Source organism: Peromyscus californicus, unplaced genomic scaffold (assembly GCF_007827085.1).
Source record: "Peromyscus californicus insignis strain IS unplaced genomic scaffold, ASM782708v3 Scaffold_19__1_contigs__length_69161282, whole genome shotgun sequence".
Classification (NCBI taxonomy): domain Eukaryota; kingdom Metazoa; phylum Chordata; class Mammalia; order Rodentia; family Cricetidae; genus Peromyscus; species Peromyscus californicus.
Genome location: NW_026294491.1, coordinates 1,947,701 through 1,968,746, shown reverse-complemented (window position 1 = coordinate 1,968,746; position 21,046 = coordinate 1,947,701). Strand labels below are relative to the sequence as shown.

General features: G+C 54.3%; 2 protein-coding genes across 3 annotated transcripts; both read right to left on the bottom strand.

Moving 5' to 3' along the window:
- Positions 1 to 1,808: 1,808 nt before the first annotated feature.
- On the bottom strand, positions 1,809 to 12,842 carry Vars2 (valyl-tRNA synthetase 2, mitochondrial). The gene is made up of 29 exons (XM_052744156.1): positions 12,314 to 12,842; positions 12,104 to 12,185; positions 11,910 to 12,010; positions 11,359 to 11,480; positions 11,186 to 11,252; positions 11,001 to 11,098; positions 9,995 to 10,076; positions 9,736 to 9,855; positions 9,306 to 9,417; positions 8,687 to 8,775; positions 8,196 to 8,286; positions 7,903 to 8,030; positions 7,708 to 7,811; positions 7,001 to 7,082; positions 6,321 to 6,397; positions 6,173 to 6,248; positions 5,960 to 6,065; positions 5,788 to 5,858; positions 5,564 to 5,689; positions 5,379 to 5,483; positions 5,213 to 5,281; positions 5,040 to 5,118; positions 4,824 to 4,951; positions 4,595 to 4,747; positions 3,679 to 3,885; positions 2,685 to 2,796; positions 2,402 to 2,577; positions 2,169 to 2,291; positions 1,809 to 2,080 (listed from the first exon to the last, which is right to left on the bottom strand). Exons 1-29 carry the CDS (start codon positions 12,512 to 12,514, stop codon positions 1,985 to 1,987), a joined length of 3,183 nt encoding a protein of 1,060 aa, XP_052600116.1. The 5' UTR covers positions 12,515 to 12,842; the 3' UTR covers positions 1,809 to 1,984.
- A 125-nt stretch (positions 12,843 to 12,967) lies between these two features.
- Positions 12,968 to 18,390, bottom strand: Gtf2h4 (general transcription factor IIH subunit 4). Of its 2 annotated transcripts, XM_052744157.1 has the most exons (14): positions 18,211 to 18,390; positions 17,295 to 17,437; positions 16,937 to 17,041; positions 15,985 to 16,116; positions 15,653 to 15,749; positions 15,479 to 15,567; positions 15,186 to 15,297; positions 15,005 to 15,073; positions 14,766 to 14,849; positions 14,438 to 14,570; positions 14,144 to 14,274; positions 13,915 to 13,962; positions 13,696 to 13,774; positions 12,968 to 13,257 (listed from the first exon to the last, which is right to left on the bottom strand). In XM_052744157.1, exons 2-14 carry the CDS (start codon positions 17,432 to 17,434, stop codon positions 13,085 to 13,087), a joined length of 1,392 nt encoding a protein of 463 aa, XP_052600117.1. In that variant the 5' UTR covers positions 17,435 to 17,437; positions 18,211 to 18,390; the 3' UTR covers positions 12,968 to 13,084. The 2 variants fall into 2 exon arrangements, with proteins under 2 accessions (XP_052600117.1, XP_052600118.1); XM_052744158.1 differs by lacking the exons at positions 17,295 to 17,437; positions 18,211 to 18,390 and having other exon boundaries at positions 15,989 to 16,116.
- Positions 18,391 to 21,046: the final 2,656 nt, after the last annotated feature.

Here is a 21,046-nt window from a genome sequence, read left to right as displayed (position 1 = left end):
TACCCTTGGGACTGTGGCCACTTTTCCTCCCAGGTGGATAATCCTGCCCTCCAGGCATAGGCCGCCTTAAGGATCCACCCAGTGGCTGCTTTCTACCCTAAACCCTTGGCCTCTTGACGAAGTTTCTCTTGATAAGTGGGCAGAATGGCCGGCAAATGCTCTGGTCTGGATGCAGGCCCAGCATGTCTGAAAAGCTTGCTGGCAGAGTCCAAAAGGACTCACGCGCTGCATGAAACCCGTTTCGGTGACACTAGTGCCAGGTGTGAACTTGAATAACCAGGAGTTGTCGCTCCAAAGACCTCCAGCCTGTGCATCTGGGCACCAAACAGGAGATAGGCACCAAAGGTAAACCTGGAGGACCATGGATGCCTGTCAGCTGTGGCTGATAACGGGATAGTAGTCCTGGATTGTGAAGTTCCATAGGACTGGCAAAGAACCAATGTTCATTCTCCTTCTCTAGAGCCGTGTAAATTTTAGCTGGGAACCTGGCTTCTGATGAACACCTACCTGCCTCCCTTTGCAGGTAGGTTGGCTATATGATGATAGTCTATCCAACACGATGCAAGTAGGAAGTGTTAACACCCTTGAGGAAAGGACTTCAGAGGGAAGCCCTGCAAAGAGCCCCCACAATACTAACCTCCGTGATAACATACTTTAGAACTGGACCGTGTGGGAGCCGCTAACCATGGTTTGAGAGGAACTTGTTTCAGCTGAGTGAGCTGGCTACAGCACAGCTCCCCACCACACCCCTCGGCTCCCCTCACCTCCTCTGGCGACCCTTTGTGTGCTCTACCCTACACACTGGCCTCCTTCGCACCTGGAGTGCCTCATCTCAGCTTTTCTCTGAGGGACACTTTCTTTCCCAGGCACCCGCTTGGCTATTCTTGCACCTTCCAGAAGTCTTTGCTTAATTCCATCTTTCTAAGATTCACCTTGACCCATTTACTATTCCAGCACACCTCAGTTCGTCGTCTTCTCTCTCACATCTGATGACTTTTAAACTCACTCACCCACTGAACCCTGAGGGGAAAAATCAGGAGCCTGCCTCCTTCCTTCCCTTTGGTACGCATGCAGACACACGGCAGCAAATGGAGTAGACCTTGAATGTGGTGTCAGGAAAATAAGATGGAAGGGTGGAGACATGGCAGCCAAGCCCTGCATGTCTGCCCAGCAATAGGAGCACATGTCAGAGCAACCACCGTGTTTGAAATTTGGTTCCTGCAGCACAAAGGTTCTCCGTGTTTGAAATTTGGTTCCTGCGCCTGAGTTGGTATGTTGAGTCAGCTAGACGAAATTCCTGTTGATAAGCTGGGGTAGTTCCATTCTCTCTAGCATCTGTGTCCAAAATGAAGCTAAAACCCAGGTGAGTCAAATCTTAGTAAGATACCAAGATGATGGAAGACCCAGCCCACAAAAGGCTCAACACAAGTAGCTACCCTGAGCTACCTCCACGCAGAAGGGCTGAGCAGGCTCTGAATTTCACTGAGGTGAGGTAGTTGGGTGCAGGTAGCTGTCTGCATCTGGGACCATGTAACTCAGACACTGAATATGTGTGTGGTGGGTGTGATCTGTGGTCCCCAGTGCCCCTTAAATCCCCTCATGCCCAGAAAAAAAAATCAACCTCCAGGCACAGGACCAAGGAACAAAGGAACTTCTACTTGGTAAGATATACAGAGAACAGGGTCACCAGAGCCCTATCTCTAAGTCTAGGGAACTGTTGGAACCAGCGTCACACCAGAAGCTCCAAGGCTCCTCTTCCCAGAACAAGGGAGAGGCAAGGCACAGGGTGATGAAGGATCACACGCAGGTGTGTCTGGGATTTTATTATTTTATCTCCATCTCATTCTTGCGTCACAGGGACTTCCGGTCTGCTTCCTTTTACAAAATGAAGGTGTCACATCTGAGGTCCCACTGCACCAACAGCAGGCCGCTCTGTCCTCCAAAACAGCCTGAGAAGGAACGCCGGCATGGGTGTGAGCGGAGCTCAGGGTCCCCGGGCACTGGGAGCCTCTTCTCTCAGCTGCTGGAGGTGGGAGGCCGCCTGGTCCAGCTTGGACAGTTCCAGGCGGAGGGAGGAAAGCTGGACAAGGAGAAGGATGAGAATGGGTGAGCTGGCCTCCCTGCCCCTGCCCCTCCCCCCCCAGGAACTCAGGCTTCCTCAGCCTTACCCTCTGCTGCCTCTCTGCAAGCCCCTCTGATGCAGTCCGGTTCAAGAGGTCATCAAGCTGTTTCTGTAACTTCTGCCTTCGGGCAGCTAGCCGAGGTAGCTGGCTCTGGGGGTCCACCAGGCCCTGCATAACAGGAGAGAAATCAGCACACCTGCAGCCTGCTCAGCCTCCATCCTAAGGCTCTTCCCTTCCACCCCTGCTCCTCTGAAATCCCTCCATTCCCCTCTGGTCACCTGCAGCTCCACGTAGATCTTAATGGTGTCATCCAGTGTGGTCAGGGCCCAGCCTGAGGGAGCTGCTGCCCCTGGGGGCAGGAACCCTACAGCCCCACAGTGGCTCAGGGTGCCGAGGGGCTCCAGGAAGGGCTGGAATAGGCCCTGCTCTGCTGGGCGAGAGCTCTGGAGCAGCACTAGTGGAGGCAGGGACAGTGACTCAGGGCCAGCGTGGGCATCCGCGCCCACACATGCTGCCCTTCCCTGGCAGCACCCCCTGGAAGACACCCAGGACCAGCCTCACCTCGAGGGCGTGCTTTTGTAAGCTGGTAGGTAGCTCGGAGGGCCCGTAGTGCCTGTACAACCTCTTGGACTCTAGAGAAGCAGCGTTCCAGCTCGGGCTGGCGCCAGGACTCCTGGGGAAGAAACCCGGAGTCAGCGAGGAAGTTCCCGGGAAACTCGGCATTGATGCTGCTGTACCCTCTATCCAGCTGCCTCATCAACAGGCATAATGCTCCCCTCCAGGAGCAGGGCAACCTGTGAGGGCGCCACCTGAGGGTCTGCACAACCAGTGGCTGACGCTTGTGCTCACTCTGAAGATACCAACCAACCCCAACCGGGTGAGAAATCTAAATACCATCAAAACACAAAGCCCAGTGAGGGTCAGATTTAAATCTACAACAATTTTACTTTGCAAGCATACATTTATGTGAAACACATGCATGCCTGCTGGATCCCCTGGAACTGGGGCTACAGCTACGAGCCACCAATGTGGGTGCTGGGAACTGAACCCAGGTCTTCTGTGAGAACAAATGCTCTGTAACTGTCAAGACACCTCTCCAGCCCCAGACTTTCCTTTTTCCCCTCTTTTTTGAGATAAGGTCTCTATGTAGTCCTAGAACTTGACATGTGTACCAGGCTGGCCTTAAACTCAAAATCCTCCTGCCTCTGCCTCCCAAGTTCTAGGGTCAAAGGTGTGCATCACCACACCCAGCGCAAACGCTAAGTCTGGAAACAATTCAGTGAGACAAAGGTAGTCTGGGCATGGTGCTGCCCCTAACCCCAGCATTCGGGAGGCAGAGGTGGGTGGGTCTACGTAATGAGTTCCAGGACAGCCAGGGCCATAAAGAGAGACCCTGTCTCATGAGAAAAAAGTGGGGCCGGGGAATGGCTCAGCACGTGAATGCTTGCCAGGCATCCCCCGGGCTGGGAACCCGTGTAAAAAGCCCCACAGCTAAGTGACAGTGACCCCACAACCTCCCCTTCCCAGGCTGCCCTGCGTCCCGCCCATGACTCACCAGGCTGTGGGCACTGGGGTAGGGAGCCACACAGATGCTGGGGGCGAGGCGGCCACCGTGCCTGGGGGGCAGCCTTTGCCAAAGCTCTTCTGCCAGGAAGGGCATCAGTGGGGCGAGGAGGCGCAGGCCAACATCGGCGCAGGAGAACAGGACCTGAGGGGGTCCTGGGGGACAGGGTACCTTCGACAACACTGGCTTCACCGCTTCCTATGGAGGAAGCTGACAGGTAGTACAACCACCACACCCTGCCTCTGTCACTGCTGTGCCGGTGGGGACCAGCTCCTGGGATGGGAATATGCTCTCCAGCTACACTAAGGACTGAACATCACCGGTACCGTGCTATCCCTGGGTGTGCAAGTGAACAGGCCCGTGCAGCGACTCCCAGAGGTGGGGGAGAGGAAGCAGTACAGTTTAGGAAAAAGGGTTTTGGTCTTTTTTTTGCTTATCAGAAGGGGACAGAGGTTTTTCCCTACAGTGCTAGAGATAGAACCCAGAGCCTTGACCTTGCTACCTAGGCAAGTCTACAATGTGCCATGTCCTCTGCCCTGGAACAAAGCTAAGAAACAGCCAGGGGTATCAGCCCCACTGCAAGTCCTAACCAACTGAGTGCCTAAGTGGGGAACTGAAGTGGACAGGCACTCTGGGTGACTGTCACGGGACACTGTGTAATGACCCTGGTCTGAAGCCCCCACACTGTCCTCCCAGGATGCAGCTGCCCACATTCTAACTGCAGCAGCTATAGGCCTGAAGCGACCGCCTCTGCCCTCTTTCTAGACTCTTCCAGCCTCCTTCCTCACTAGGACAGGGAGGCACCAGCTCTGGGCCAGGGAAGGAGGAGCATGCTTTTCCTGATCGGGGGACAACTGGACGTACCCATGGAGCTCTGGAAGCTGCTGGGCTGTGCCCTCCCACTCACCAGGTAGACATCACAGAGGTTGTGGAGCCAGAAATGATAGAGGGTGTGGGTGACGAGCGAAAGCTCCCGGGAGAGGAAGCCCCTCTCACATTCGTGGGCTGCAAAGGCCAAGCGGCTCAGAATCCAGGCGTCCATGTGGGAGGAAGGAGACACCTGCAAGCAGGCGGGCGTGAGGACCGGGATGGCTGGACCCTTTCCTGCCACCTCTCCAGGCTAGCTGCCCTCCCACCTTCTCTGCCGGCTGGGGTACGAAGTCCTCCCCCAGGGCATGGAGGATAAAGCGCAGGGCATTCCAGAGCTTGTTGCAGAAATGGCGGTAGTTCAGGACCTCGGAGACAGACAGATGCAGGTCGCCCCCTGCAGGAAGAACAAGGAGTCTCCTCACCCTCAGCCAGCAGTGCGGTCCACACAGGCGCCCTCTGCCATTCCACCCACCAAGGCTCACCCAGGATTCCATGGGAGCATAGTGCAAATCTCAGGGCATCTGTCCCACACTCGGGGATCCCGTAAGGAAAGTCCTTTTTCTGCAGCCAAAGGAAGACAGGTGTGGCCAGTGCCTCGAGGAGGCAGAGGAAGCTGGCAGCCAAGTCAGAGGCCTGACCAGAGCCCCAGGCTCACCTGCGCTGCGGCTGCAATGGCTAGCTCTCCCAGGTCCAAGTTGCCATCTCTCAGCTTGGCCTGTAGCACCTGGGGATGAGCAGGACACTCATGGGCCAAGGTCAGGGCCACTCTCCGTGCTCTCCTCCGACCTCTTCACCCCTTGAGCTAATGCCTTTGTTCTCACCTGCAGCCCCTGCCCACTAATGATATCCCGTGGGTCTAGCACATTCCCTAGGGACTTGCTCATCTTCCGGCCTTGCCTGTCCCGAACCATGGAATGAAGCAGCACCTGGAGACAGGTTCAGGGTCAGCAGAAGGGCTTAGGGACCAGGAGGGAGGACAGACATTTGGGGCACTACAGTACATTACCTTGCTGAAGGGGAGCTGCCCTGTGAGCTGGGTCCCCAGCATGACCATGCGGCCGACCCAGAACATCAGGAGGTCACTGCCAGTTTCCAAAAGTGAAAGGGGGTAGAAATGAGCAAGGTCTGGCGTCTAGGACGACAAGAAGCGCAGTAAGGTCCCAGCCTGCCTCGGCCAGGCCTGTCCACCTGCGTTACGCGACCTCCATGCTCTCCTTTAACCCACCTCACCTCTTGGGGCCAACCCAGGGCAGAAAAAGGGAAAAGTGCTGATGAGAACCACGTGTCCAGGACGTCCGGGTCTGGGGACAGAACGGGGAAGGGGGACAGCTAGGACTTGTCTCAAATCTGCTCCGTTCCCAGCGTCCCTCACAGATCTGGCCAGCCTCTGCCACGCACTCACCCCTCTCCAGGGTCAATTCTGCCCCTGGTCTCCCAGTCTGTTTTGCTGCTATCGCTCTGGCCTCAGCCTCTGACCGCCCGACCACCCAAAATTCCTTCCTGTCGTCCTGAAAAAAGAGGGACAGAGAACCCAGGAGTAAGTGTGGCAGGCTCCCCTAGAGGAGGGTCTAGAGGGGGTTCCACCGTCCACCACACCCAGCTGCCTCTCACTAACCTCTGCCTTCTCTCCGACCACCAGGTAGGCTGGAATCTGATGGCCCCACCACAGCTGCCGGGAGACACACCAGTCCCTATCCAATTAGATGCCAGTTAACGCCTCGATGTGACCAGTGGTCCCCCCCGCCCCCGAGAGCCCCCCTTACCCGATGTGGGCAAACCAGTGCTGCCAGCTCTTCTGGTGGAAGGAGGGCCAGAGCGCCAGAGCCCCTGACTCCACAGCCTGGAAAAAAGGGGCCGTGCCTTTAATCCTAGTCACAGGCAGGCGATCTGTGAGTCTGAGGTCAGGGTGGTCTACGTAACCAAGTTCCTGTCCAGCCAGGACTGCACAGTGAGACTCAAACTCCAAAAGGTGGCCAGTGAGATGGCTGAGCAGGTCAAGAGCTCTTGGCTCAGAGCATGACCACCTGAGTTCCAGCCACACAGAAGCATCGAATCCAGTTTATCCTCTCATCTCCACCAGGGTACCATGCCACAAGCGCAATTAAATAATTTTCAAGTTTTAAACATTGTGTCCATGTATGTGCACACACACACACACACAGAGGTCACAGGACAACTTGTAGGGATCAGTTCTTTCCCTCCACCACGTGTGTTCGGGGGATTGAGCTCCTGTTGCCAGGCTTGGCAGCCAGAGCTTTTGCCTGTCAAGGCATCTCAACAAAGATCTCAGAAAGGACCCTGAATGCTGTCCAAGAAGATTCTGGGCTAGAACAAGGGCACAGCCAGCAGGCCACCTTCCTGTGTCACCACCAGAGCCTTTATGACAGGTTCTCAGACGCTCCCCCTCTCCCAGGCCCAGTCTCTCCCCATACTGGGGCCTCACCTTGGCAGCTCGGTCCCCCATTTCCTGGCAGCGGACAAACCACTGGCTCTTCAGCAGGTATTCTACCACGTCCCCAGAACGGCTGCAAGGGTAGCAGGGTTAGGTACCAGGTAACAGCTGGGGACAAAATCTCACAGAAGCCTGGCCTGGTGGCACCCCTTCATAATCCTAACAGAACCACACTCTAACCCGGGTATGGGGCCCCAGAACATCCGGCACAGAAGCACACTCTAACCCGGGTACGGAGCCCAGGACACCCGGCACAGAACCACACTCTAACCCGGGTACGGAGTCCCAGAACACCCAGCACAGAACCACACTCTAACCCGGGTACGGGGCCCAGGACACTCGGCACAGAACCACACTCTAACCCGGGTACGGAGCCCCAGAACACCCGGCACAGAAGCACACTCTAACCCGGGTACGGAGCCCAGGACACCCGGCACAGAACCACATTCTAACCCGGGTACGGAGTCCCAGAACACCCAGCACAGAACCACACTCTAACCCGGGTACGGGGCCCAGGACACCCGGCACAGAACCACACTCTAACCCGGGTACGGGGCCCAGGACACCCGGCACAGAACCACACTCTAACCCGGGTACGGAGCCCAGGACACCCGGCACAGAACCACACTCTAACCCGGGTACGGAGCCCATCCATCCCCTTTCATCATGGCCCCAGTAGAGGATAAAAATGGAGCTACCTGCAGATGGGCAGGACCATGGGGTGCTCCTGTAGGCCCCGGAACAGGCCCCGCTCCCTCAGCATGCACATAATCTTTTCCCGGGCCACAAATCGGTGAAGACCCTGGGAAAAGTGACAAGATGAGGCCCCGGACAGGATGAGGCAGGGCGGAGGGTATCTCCAGGAGACGGGGTAACACCCAGGCGGGCCCCACCTGCAGCCAGTCTCCACAGAGGGATGTCATGGTCCCATCCTCCGCAATGACACTCAGTGGGGTCAGGCCATGCCGGGCTCCCATCTCGGCATCTGCTGGACTGTGAGCAGGAGTGACCTTCACGGCCCCTGGGGGAAACAGCTGCCGTGAGACTGGCACTGATCTTGGGCTTGGGTTTCAAGAAGCATATATCCCACACCTCATCCCCTCTGCCATGCCAGTCCCACCACCCGCTCCCACGGCTCTCCCACCTCATTCCCTCCCTTCTCCCCGAACCCTTGACTTCCACACACCTGTGCCCACATGTGGCTCCACACTGGTGTCTGTGATGAGGGGGAGAAGCTGTCCTGTCAAAGGGTGACGGAGCTGTCGCCCGTGTAAATGCTAAAGGGAAGGTGAGCAGTTAGGAGAGGCACAAGTGTGGGGCAGAGGGTCTGGGCCGCGAGAACCCTGGGGCAAGGGCTGGAAGGCGGAAGGGAAGGGATGAGCGAGGCCCAGCGAGTGAGCCAAGAAGCAGACAGTCTCTGAAGAGCTCCTCCACCACTACTACGAAGGCAGCCACAGGACGCACACAGCCAGGGAGTGTGGCGGGCACACTAATGGGCGGCAGCTGCATTTGGTCTGGAGGCCACGGCTAATTAACTCCGAGCGTGTTAACGAGGAAAAGCAGAGTATCAAAAACAAGAAGCGAGCATAGTTAGAGCCACCGCAGAGCTGGGAGGAGGGTCTCAGAAGAAGGGGCTCACAGTGAAGAAGGTGGGGTGCAGGCACTCTAGTCACTCACTGTATACCGTGGGTCGTCGGGGTGAACAGCCACAGCCACATCTCCAGGCAGCGTCTCAGGCCTGGTGGTTCCCACCACAATCTCCGCACCTGGAGACAAGCATCCAAGCACCGTGGTCAGCCGTCACCCCAGCCCTCCTCCGACACAGGGGAAGCGGGTAGAGCTGGGAGCAGACAAGGTCCGGCTGGCCCCAGCCTGCCTTTTGCCCTTTTCTGAACGATCTGGAACACTTAGGAACTACACTTTACAACTAACCTTCCTTTGCACTGTTTTTCTGAGACAGGGCCTCGTGTAGCCCTGGCTGCTTGGAACTTGCCATGTAGCCCAGGTGAGCCGTAAACTTGGGAGCGCTCCCACCTCTGCCTCCCAAACGCTGTGGTCACAAACGCACCATCATTAGCTTAGAACTGATCTTCCACCTCTTTCCTTAGTGAAAGACTCTCACAGAATCATACTAAGTTCCCAAAAGAGGTCCACGTGCGTTTTTCTTCCCCCCGGATCCCCAGAGTAAGGACCCACAACAGGAAACCTACCAGGGTCCCAGGGTCCCAGCGACCCACCGTACGCTCGAGAAAACAGGAAGCAGCGCTAAAAGGGAAACTTTCAGGACTACACTCACCAGGCTCGCCATCCACAGGGAAGGCAATAGAAACAAGGAGCCCGAAAGGCACAGGGGTTGGGCAGCCAGGCAGCTGGAGCACTGTGCGGCCAGGCAGGGGCCGGCTCTCCACCTGGGAGGTTGAGGAGGCAGTGAGAGAGCAGTCTTTCTGCAGAGCTCACAACCAGGAGTCCCACAGCCATCCACCCAAATCCCATCCAGAGGGCTGGGGAGCCATCCTCCACAGCAAAGTCACAGAGCTCAGAAGCCATGGCAGCTCACTGTGCTGAGCACTGCACAAATTATGTGACTCTTTACAATGTCCCTGCAAGGCCGTACACCATCATCTGATTGACGGTGAAGAGGCTGGGTGGCTAGAACTTCAGAAAATCAAACAGCTGCCAGCGGCAGGGACCTGACTCCGAGGGTCTGCTTTCTTCCTTTTCCTCACCTCAATGTCCGAGATGGCTGATCTCAGAGTACACGACCAGTTGACAAGCTGACAGTTCCGGTACAACAATCCCGAGTTGTAGAGTCGCACAAAAGCTTCCGTCACAGCTGCTGAGGAGCCCTAGAATGACCTGAGTGTCCACACCTGACATCCTCCCTCAGCTGAACTCAGGGATTCCCTCGTTCCTCTCCCAACACATTCCACACTGGTCTCTAACACCCTCCCCGCAAAACCCACAGGGACTGTAACATGAACTCACAGCGTCCATCGTGAAACACTCTCGATCCCAGTCCAGAGAGGCACCCAGAGCGCACAGCTGCTCATAGATCTCCCCTCCTTTCCTGCACCAGAGATTCCTATCAGTAAACATGACCAGAGCACCTCCCACACACTCACCAAGGATGCTCATCAACGCCAGATACCAGAGGAAATAAAGCACATGGGGCACTGGCCCAGCAGAGTCTAGAAGCCAATGGAGACAGAACCACACACCCACCAGGGTGGGGCTTTCCATGGCTTTGAAAGACACATAAAGGTCTCTGCAGGAGTGTCTAAACCTTTGGCTTCTCTGAGCCACATAGGATGAATAATTGTCTTGGGCTACACCCAATGGTGTCTAAGCTGTGGCACCTGGGTTATGAGAACACACACACACACACACACATACACACCCCTAAAGCTGCAGCCCATGGGTTGTGAGCGCATATATACATTTATTCTGCATAACACTGTAACATGACATTGCCATCCAGAAAGTTCACATTTGAGAATTATGTAATAGAGGGGGGAAAAAATAAACAATAACAACAAAAAAAGAAAACCTCACACACACACACAGCCCTCAAAATGTTTTAAGTAAATTTACAATTCACAACTATGCTGGGATGCACAAGACCCATGTTGTACATGTCCGGCAGGAGCGGCCACTTTGTGAAAAACTAAGAAAGCGGGAGAGACAAAAGCAGGTGACAACAGACATGGAGGGGACCGGCCTGGGTGCATGGGAGCCGTGATGATAAATGAGGGGAAACAGACAAGTAGACAGGTTTAAAAAGCACACACGCGCATATATCCATTCGCATACACACACACAATGTGTGCATTCTGACGTAAACACAGCGCACAGAGCTCGGACACCCTGTCCGTCAAATGCTCAGAGCTCCAGAGCTTCTGCTCTGAGGCGGTTAGGAAGAACCGAATGCTACCAGTCAGAGGTGGAGGCAGCAAAGGTTCAGCTGGTCATGCACGTGGCCCCACCACCGTACTCATGCTTCCACTGCCACACGGCCGTAAGGAAGTCTTCGCGGCTCAGCTCGTGTCTCCTCACGCCCTTCTCTTTCCACAGCTGTTTCTCCACCACAGCCTGCCCAAGGGCGAATGAAGAGCTGGTCAGGCTGCTTTGGAGGACAGCACCACCAACCAAGAAGAGGAAATGGGACAAGAGACCCACCTGTGTAGCAATGCCTGCGTGGTCTGAGCCGGGGACCCACAGAACGCGATCCCCGCGCATCCGGTGCCTGAGGACAGAAACACTGTAAGAGACCCTTGAACTGGCTTACCCTCATTCAGTCCGGCACTCTCGACCTTCCCCTCAGGAACTGCAGCAGCCCCATTTCCTCTCACCAGCGCACGAGGGCATCCTGTATCGCCACCGTGAGTGCATGGCCAATGTGCAGGGAGCCAGTGACATTGGGAGGTGGGATACACATGGAAAAGGTCTCCCCTGTAGCATGGGGCAGCCGTGCCTAGAAGGAATGAGGAAGTCAGAGGCACAAGAGGGGATTGCATGGTGTGTGTGTGTGTGTGTGTGTGTGTGTGTGTGTGTGTGTGTGCCTGGTGCCCTCAGGGCGAAAAGAACTTCAACGAGGCCAGGTAGTGGTGGCACACACCTTTAGTCCCAGCACTTGGGAGGCAGGAGGCAGGTGGCTCTCTGTGAGTTTGAGGCCAACCTGGTCTACATAGAGACCCTGTCTCAAAAAATGAAATGATGATGATGATAATGATAGTAATAATAAAATTTCAAAGAATATCCAATGTGGGGGAAAGCAAAAAGAAACCTTTGAGGAAGCCAGGGGCCAAAAGAGCTCAGCTGTGAAGCAGGCCTGTGCCCACCAAGTTCAAGGGCTGCTCACTCTGTCCTGGGGACCTCGCAGCCCGTCCTGCCCAGCACTAACCTGATACTCTGGCTTGAAGAAGCCCTCTCGCACCCACCACTGGTACCAGGCCGCCTCAACATATCGGGGACTGTAAGCAGGGGGCAGGGGCCCAGAAACATCTGTACAAGCAGAAGAAGGGAATCCACCAGTGAACTGCGTTTCAGCAGACCAAAGAGCAACAAAATCGCAAAAAAACGCACCCTACAGTTTACCTTTCTTTTCACCCGGCTCAGTGGGGATTTCATACAATACTACCTCCTTGTGACTCCAGGCCTTAGTGGGCACCGCAGGTGACTGTGGGAGGAAACAGGGGTGAGGGGGTGGGAGTTTGCAATTCCCAGTACACCGCCGTCATCTGGATCCCGCACCAGCCTCCTTCAGCCCCTTCCCCAGTCCTGGAGACCCAAGGCCTGACCCCTGACCTTGCTCCTCTCGGCTAGCCCAGCCTCCAGGGCCGCCTGCTTCTCCCGCAGGCGCTTCTGCTTGGCTTCACGGTTCCTCCGAGAGAGGGGCGAGCCGTGGAGCTCCGGCTGTGTACACAGTGGCTGGGGCCTGGAGAGGCCCCATGAGGGCCTCAGCACCCAAGGCGGTGGCCGGAAAGAGGCCAGAGGTAAAAGAGGCATCGGAAGTGTTTGGGAAGAAGTCAAGGTCTGCTCATGGAGAGGACCTGGGGCGTTAAGAGGTCACACTCCGTCACTCCCCCGAGCTGGACCCCTCACTCTATGTCCTTCCGCCGAGGGGCGGAGCGCACGGTGTCCGCAGCATTCTGGAGTCCCTGAAACCAGGGCGGCCGGAGACGGCGGGGGCTCTGGCCGTCACCCTGCGCTGACGCGGACACGCGGGAGACAAGGCCGGCGTTCGGAAACCAGGGAGCCCCAGCGCCCACCACGCGCCTCTATCCGGAACGCCACAGCGGACTCTCCATGCAGACGGACCGCCGCCGCCGGGTGTGCGCGCGCGCGCAGGGGCGGGGCCGCGCCGGCGCGTGCGTAGAAGACCTCCCTCCAAGGGGTTCCCGTGTAGACATGGGTACCACCACCTTGAACGGGAAAACGCGGGCAGGCGTCCGGAGCCGCTTAGCTTTTTTCCTTAATTTTATTAAACAAGAAATGTCCCGGTGTGTAAACAAAATACATCTAAAACACATCTGAGTTGGAAAGCCGCCCGCCCGCCCGGGCCCAGACCCGGCCGGCTCAGGAGCTGTGCTTCTGCCGCTTCCAAAAGCGCTTGACGTCGCTGTGCCCGGCCGGCGTCACCACCATCAGCCGCTTGGCCGAGTTCTCGAACACCAGCACGCCCAGCTCCCGCGCGTGGGCCAGCAGCAGTTCAAAGTCCACTTGAGACAGGAACTGGTTATACAGGACGCCTGGGGTCGGGTGGGACAAGCAGGAGGTGAGGGGCTGCGGTGGCCTCTGCCCCTCCCCTCCGGGCAGCATCCCCGCAGAGGCAGCAGGCCAGTTCTAAGATCGAACTCTCCACGGATGACTGTCTGTTCACCTTAACACTCGTGGCATCCAGACATTTGAAAAGACAACAGAATACCACAAGAAAAACCATGCAAACCTACCCAGGGAGACGACGGGACTGCCCTGCCGCTTACTCTCACCTAACTTAATCCAAACCGCACTGATTTGGGACATATTTCCTGCTACCAAAATATCAAAATAAAGGACCAGCTTTTCTCTCCCTCTCTGTGGGAGAAATAAATAAGAAATCCACAAGACCTTTTTCATTCACCACGGCCAAATTGCTGGCCTTACCTCTTTAGCTAATGGCCAAGATTGGATCAACAGAAGCCACTCACCTTCGGTGAAACGAAGTCTGTCCCTTTCCAGCTCCCACAGCCGAATCTGGTCTGTTATGGTGGGAGGCAGCACAGGAGTCTGCAGGGACAAGGGTGGGGCTATAGGACCCAGGGCAGGTGCCCAAAGCAGTCTCTGGTCTAGATGCCCCTTTCCTATCCATCCTCTCATTGCTAGGTGCCCAGGCTGCCAGCCTCTGGCATCTCGGTACCCATCCATACCTGTTTGAGCATCACTGGATGGGCCCGTGTCCTTAGGAAATGGATTATCTAGGAAAACACAAGAATACAGAAAGCCATCTGAGCAGTCCCCTAATGTCACTGAAACAGCATCTCTTGTATTTGCCTAGCCACAAGCCTGACAGACCTGAAGCTATGCTTCCATGACAGGAATATCTTGTCCCCCAGGACAAGCACAGCCCATCTCCGACCTCCTCTCCACGCAGGGTACCTGTTGGGCTGTGATGCCACTGGCAATGGCCTGCTGCACACTCTCCCGGGTCACCTGTGCCACCACCATGTTGGGGAACCGATAGAGCATCTCAGAGAAAAGGGCGATAAGTGCGATCTGCAGCTCCGACTCTGCCCAGGGACGAAGAGGAGTGAGGGGGCTGCCCACACCCGCCTTCCTCTAGCCCTGCCCTCAAGTGTTAGAGGAAACACCAGAGAGCTCCTGAACCATAAACATGGCCATAACTGGATTTCCCCCGCCACTCCCTCCCCATCCGCCTCCATCCCGCCTCACCGGTGTAGGCATACAGTCGGTAATTGGTTTCTACGACAATGAAGCCTGGCTGATGCACAGTGCCCCCAGCCCCAGAGACACCAGATGAGAGATTGATGGCCAGGCGTGTGGGGTAGTAACGCCGGGACTTCCTCTGGAAGGACACGGAGAAACAGGGTCCTCTTTCAGATCACCACCCTAACATCCTCCTGTTAGACATCAGATCCCCCAGTGCAAAACCAACCTTTAACAAACCCCCTCAAATGGCCCAGCTATCAGTCCTGGCAAGGGCTTTCTGCTACACCCCAACACCCCACTCTCTAGAAGCCAGGTGGCTGGGTGTGCGTACCTTCCTCTGGAAAACAAGCCCGAACTCACGCAGGTGTTGCAGGAAGTTCAACAAAGAATCACTCATACCCTCTACGGAGTAGTCCTGGGGAAGAAGTGGCCAGCTGGGGCTGTGACACATCCCCACTCACCACCCAGCCCTCCTCCCTCTCTTACCTTCTCAGCTAGTTCTGTGGTCATGCTTCCCATTCCACTTCTCCTGACCTCTCGTTACCTCCCAGTCCTCCAGGCCCTACTTACCTTGCCCAGAGTAGAGAAACTGAGCTGGAAGAGGAAGGAGAGAATCTCCACTAGGTCCATGCCCCGACTCTGAGGAGAGATGAGAGAAGTGACAGGAAGAGGGGTTAGGAGCACAGTGTAGGGGTTGTTACTCAGGGGACCTGAGAAGGGCGGGCACGCCGGCCTAGGCCCTGGCTCTTACCTGGGCTGTCTGCAGATACTGCAGCATGAAGTACCAGAGCTGGGCCGACGTGTCCAGCAGCAGGAACTGGAAGCCAGCAGAAGTGATACAGGGCGGCTCTCCGGGTTCAGCGCTAGAAATGGAGGGGTGACGGGAGCAATATGTAAAGAAGGGCTACCCGTTTCTGGTTACACCTACACGGACGGACCTCTTCTCAGCCAACTCTTCTCAAGCCCTCCTAACCCCAGGCCCCCACTTTATTTGAGGCGCAAGAGACAGTCGAGCGGGGAGCTGCTGTGCTCTGCCCTCCTTACCTTTTCATAAGTCCAGCCTGGCTGAGGAGCTGAGCCAGGTCCTGGCTGACAGCTGCACTGGGGGAGCCCACCATGAAGTGCAAGACCACCTAGAGAGGAAAGGGATCAGACGGTGGTCTCCAGGCCTACGGGGAATGGGAGCAGAGCAGAGGCACACGCAGGCCCGATCCTCACCTCCCAGCGCTCCTCAGCATACTTGTCAAGAGAGGGGACGTCCCGGGCGTGCTTGTCTGGTCCCAGCTGACTGGTGTCATCAGACCAGGCCTTGCCCCTGTGGCCAGGATGGGCAGGAGTAAGGAGCCCGTCTGTTTCCTGCTTCCCCATGGACCATGAGAAGGGGACATTTTCTACACCCTATACCCACACCCAGTCCAGTGTATTTTTGAAGGAGCTTCCAAAGCGGAGGGTGGGCATAGGCTCTGGGGAGGCCTCTCAGGAGCTTCTCCTCCATCACTGTAATCACCAGGTCCCCTGGCCTAGCTCAGGAAGAGAGGGAAACGACATACCCACCCAGAAGGGCAATTCGGAGGTTCTGGCGGAAGATGGGGTTGAGGATGAGGCCCTGGAGTCCACCAGGGAGCAGCTGGGTATGCCATATACGGAGGCCACTCAGCAGCCCTGTACTTTCCTCCTGAGCCCTGGATGGAAGCAGAGGTGAGTGGTGTGTCATGAGCAGAAAGGAGACCTCCGGGGGCTCCATTTCTACCTTTTCTAAACTGGTGGTCCTTGGAACAGTGAAGCTGTGTTTCCTTACCTCCGACGCCTGTGCTGCCACACTAAGTAGAGCCTGGGCTGTCCGCAGATACTGCAGCATGAAGTACCAGACTTGTGTTTGTCTGTGGCTATGTTTATCATTGTTGGTTTCTCTGTTTTTTTTTTTTTTTTTTTTTTTTTTTTTGGGTTTTTCGAGACAGGGTTTCCCTGTGTAGCTTTGCGCCTTTCCTGGAACTCACTTGGTAGCCCAGGCTGGCCTCGAACTCACAGAGATCTGCCTAGCTCTACCTCCCAAGTGCTGGGATTAAAGGCGTGCGCCACCACCGCCCGGCTGGTTTCTCTGTTTTCTAAGTCAATTCCTTTCTTGTTTTGTTTCAGAAAGGGTCCTTTGAAGTCGGGGACAGCCTGAAATCACTACGTAGCCCTTGAACTTCTGATCTTTCCATCTCTACCTCCCAACTTCTGGGACTGCTTTTTTCTTTTGTCTTTTTTGTTTTGGAAGTTAGCATACAACTCGTTAGTTACAGACATCACAACTCTCCAAAGGGAAAACACTGCAAGTGTACTCTGGAGGGTCTTCCCTGTGTAGGGCAGAGCCTGTTGAAAGGCCCTAGGTTTGATCCCTAGCTTCTCTGTGTGTGTGTGTGTGTGTGTGTGTGTGTGTGTGTGTGTGTGTGTGTCCTGGACGTGCAGTTTGAGAATGCAGCCACTGGGCAGCCAGCACCAGCTCTGCTTAGGACTCACTTGCTGAACTCTTTCTTCACCCACAGGGCCACCGCAGCCTGCGGCAGAGGCTGCTCCAGAAAAAGCATCCGCATCACCCAATTCTTAGCCAAAGAAGGGAGTTCCCTGTAAAGTTCAGAGGCCAGATGTTACCAGAAGCTGGCTGCACCTCTGCCCCATCTGCCTCTCAAACATCTCACACCTCTTTACCAGTCCCACCACCCTCACAACCTCCTTCCGTTTTGGATTGCCACACTTTGGAGTAATGTCTAACACGCTGGTACTCGCTCTAGGCTAAGCCTCCCCCCATGACAACTAATTCCAGTCAGCAGACCCTGTTATATTCCCCAAACTATGGTTGCTTTGAAAGGCTCCTCACCTGAAGACAGCCAGACAAGTGGCTGGGTGCCCATACAATCGGTCCAGCACCCCGGGGCTCAGGCCCCCTAAGAACTCCTGTAGATTTCTGCATTGCAGGTGCGCTCGGTTCAGTCCACCCCTTGCAGGGGTGCTCTCCATCACCTGAGAGGTACAAATGTCAGAAGTACTGCCCCACAATCCAGGCCAGTGTCACTCTGACTCCAGATCTATCAGGTCCACTATAACCCATCACTTCTACAACTTCCTCTCTGGTGCCACTCATCATTTCTCTCAAACCCCTCATGTTCCTGCTTCGTCATCAAGCAGCTCAGGACCACCTTGAACTTGCTAGGTAGCCAAGGATGGCTCTGAACATCCAAGCCTTCTGCCTCCACTCCCCAAGTGCTGGGATCACAGGAATGCAGCAAAGCTGGCTTTTCATCCTACATCTCCCCTAAAGTTCAACCTTCTCTCAGTCTCCAACTAGTGGAATTATTCCCATTTTTGTGTATGGTGCTGAGGATCAAATCCAGATCCTCACCAGTGTGGACAAGTGACAGAATCATTTATAGTTCCATACTTGCAAAATTGTTTTGCATATCAACGACGCCTCAGGTTCATCTAAGCAGTGGCAAAGATGCTTATCTGAGCCCAGCCTTCTTTCTCCCCCACCCTCCGAGTCAGATCAGTCTACACGCTCCAAACCTGTCAGGTTCTTAGCTCTCATCTGGAGACATGGCTATAAACTGCCTCCATGCTTACCAACCTAAATCCCTTTCTATCCCTTCCCCCCAAGCCAGCCTCACCCCTCTCACCGAGACCCACGCCGTCCCAGCTCCTCACGTCTCCCTGGCTTTCCTTTCACGCCACCTCTCGCTCAACTCTCTCCCTCAGCCCTCTCATACCCCCTCACCACTCGGATCCCCCTCGCGTACCCCGGGTCACGAGCCGTCGCTTAATCAGAGCCAGTGTCTCGCACTGGCTTCTGGAATAAAGATGAGAAAAACGGTGGAAGAACCACGAAGTATTTCTCAGACAGGAACCAACCAAAAACCAGTCCAAAGGGAAGGGAATGCAGGGAAAAGAGTGAAGAGTAAAGGGGATGGGAATAGGCAATGCACTCGCCTGCCGCGTGGCACGGTGGGAATTGTAGTCCTCTCCTTGCCTACATTGGAGGACTGTGAGGAAGGTTTGACTACAATTCCCGAAAGGCACCGCAAGAGGACCAGCAGAGAGAAGCTGGTTTTTCATTGGATTCCCTAAGAACACCCTAAGACAGACCATTTGGTTCCGCATCTCTTTTGCGACTAAGAAGAGTTTCTGTTCCGCCCAGACAGGCGGAGGCAACCAATCAGAGGCCCGCTGAGTCTGCTCCCTGGTGGTGTGTCAGATTTGGAGACCTCAGAATTGGGTTTCTTGATCTCTGATGTTCCCCATGAAACTGAGATAATGCACAGTGCAGAGCATTTTCACCAAGCGAGGATTAACACAATCTAGTTCGCCCTTATTTGGCAACTAAATGCCCAATCAATCTTAAATCTCTTCCTCCAGGGTCATTCCAACTCCCAAGTCGTTAGAAAACTCCACTACAATTTTTAAAAGAAAGCTGCCGTTTGCTCTGATTTGATTTATGAATTTACCGGAGAAAAAGGCAACTAAGGTCACCTATAGTTTCTCCAATTCTTATGGCACAAATTCTGATTTATTGGTTTATTTACTTACGTTTATTTATTTGTTTATTTTCTGTGTATCCCTGGATGTCCTGGAACACGGTCTATAGACTAGGCTGGCCTCGAACTCACAGAGATCCGCCTGGCTTTGCCTCCTGAGTGCTGAGATTAAAGGCATGCTCCACCACCACCACCACTCCCACACCGCCCCCACCACCAGGCGCCTTTGCCCTCCTACACTCACACACAATAATGAATGAGGAATTTTTTTTAAAAAATGAAAGTAATTTGACATTGTCTTGGTTGTAAATGTTAGAATAAACTTTGAACCAGCCCCTTCCCCAGAATTGCCATCGACAAACTCATTTGTCCACTATGACCTTCATCCTGATAGCTGGGGCAAGGCAGTTTCTAAAGATAAAATGGCCTTGTCTGGAGGAACAACTCCAGAGGGAGAAACTGAAGACTTGCACATAGCCCCAGAAGTGGCATTTAACTTCCCTATTCCTCAAACCTCCTCTATAAACCCCAAGTAGCCCCTTCATCTTTGGCAGATACCCCTCTACTGCCATGTCTGCCCCTCTATGTTTGAAATAGAGTCCAGTCTGTTGAGGTCAGTCTCCAGTCTCTTTCCTGCCTCCTGTCCTTTAAGTTGCTTTAGAAATCTAACAGTAAAAATAAGAAAAGAAGAAACATACTAGATTAGCAAAAGAAATAAGCAATAGTAAGATATCCCAATGCCTTGTAAAGAGATGAGAAACTTTTGATTTGCAATTAAAGGGGCAGGGGATGGAGACTGGAGCGATGGTCGGTTAAGAGCACAGCATACTGCTCTTGGAGAGGATCTGAGTTCAATTAGTTCCCAGCACCCAGCGGGGATGCTCACAAATGCCTGTAACTCCAGTTACACACAGGGGGATCTAATGTCCTCTTCTGGCCCCTGTAGCCCTGCACACACATGTGCATACACATAACTCAAAATAATAAATCTTCTTTAAAAAGAAAAAAGAAACCAAAAGAACAAAAACAACTGAAATTAAAGAAACAATCGAATCTTAGCAAGAAAGAAAAAAAATAAAGGTAAGTGTGGCATTATGGGCCTGTAATTCTGCACTGGGTGGTTAAGGGGAAGCTGGAGGGTCAGGAGTGGTGGTGGCACACACCTATAATCACAGCACTCAGGAGGCAGAGGCAAGCAGATTTCTGCAAATTCAAGGCCAGGCTATCCTACATAGAGAGTTGTAAGACAGCCGTAAAGAGACCCTGTCTCAAAAAACAAAACAAAACAAAAAACCAGGCAAGCTGTAAACTCCTGATCCTACTGCCTCCATTTCTGGAGTTCTGAGATTACAGGCAAGCATTACCACCCTAGCTTCTACAAACAATTTTAGTGTGATTGTTTTTTGACCCAGCAAAGCTTCCATTAGAATTACATCATCCAAGCCAGGCCTTTTGGCATATGCCTTTAATCCCATAACACGTGAGGCAGAGGCAGGCAGATCTCTGTGAGTTCGATACCAGCCTGGTCTACAAAAGCAAGTTCCAGGACAGCCAGGGCTGTTTTACAGAGCCCTGTAAAACACTATCTCAAAAAACCTAAAAAAAAAAAAAAGTATCATCCTGAAAACCTCACCCATAGAATAGATTAGATGCAGAGATACCCAACAAAGATGCTTCCTGAACTCAATGGCAAAGGCTCACAGGTCGGTGCCAGAAGCTGGTTAGATAAAACATGAATCATCCCAACAATGTGGAAGACTGGGCACCCCTGAGAAAGGAGGGGCCTGTATACATACTGGGGCCTTGAACTGCACATGACCCACCAGCAGAGGGAGAAATGCAGATTACAAAGTGTCTTAAACAGCCCATAAGAAGCTTTGATATGTATAAAACTGAAAGGTAGGCTGGGGAGAGATGGTTTAGTGACCAGAGTTCAGACCCCCAGAACTCTCATAAAATGTTGGGTGGGAGTAGCCACCTGCCTGTACGAGACAGGGGATCCCCGGAGCAGCTGTCTAGGGAAACTGTCCACATTAGATAACTCTGGGTGATTGGGAAACCCTGCCTCAATGGATAAGGGGAAAGCCATGGGAGGAGGTTC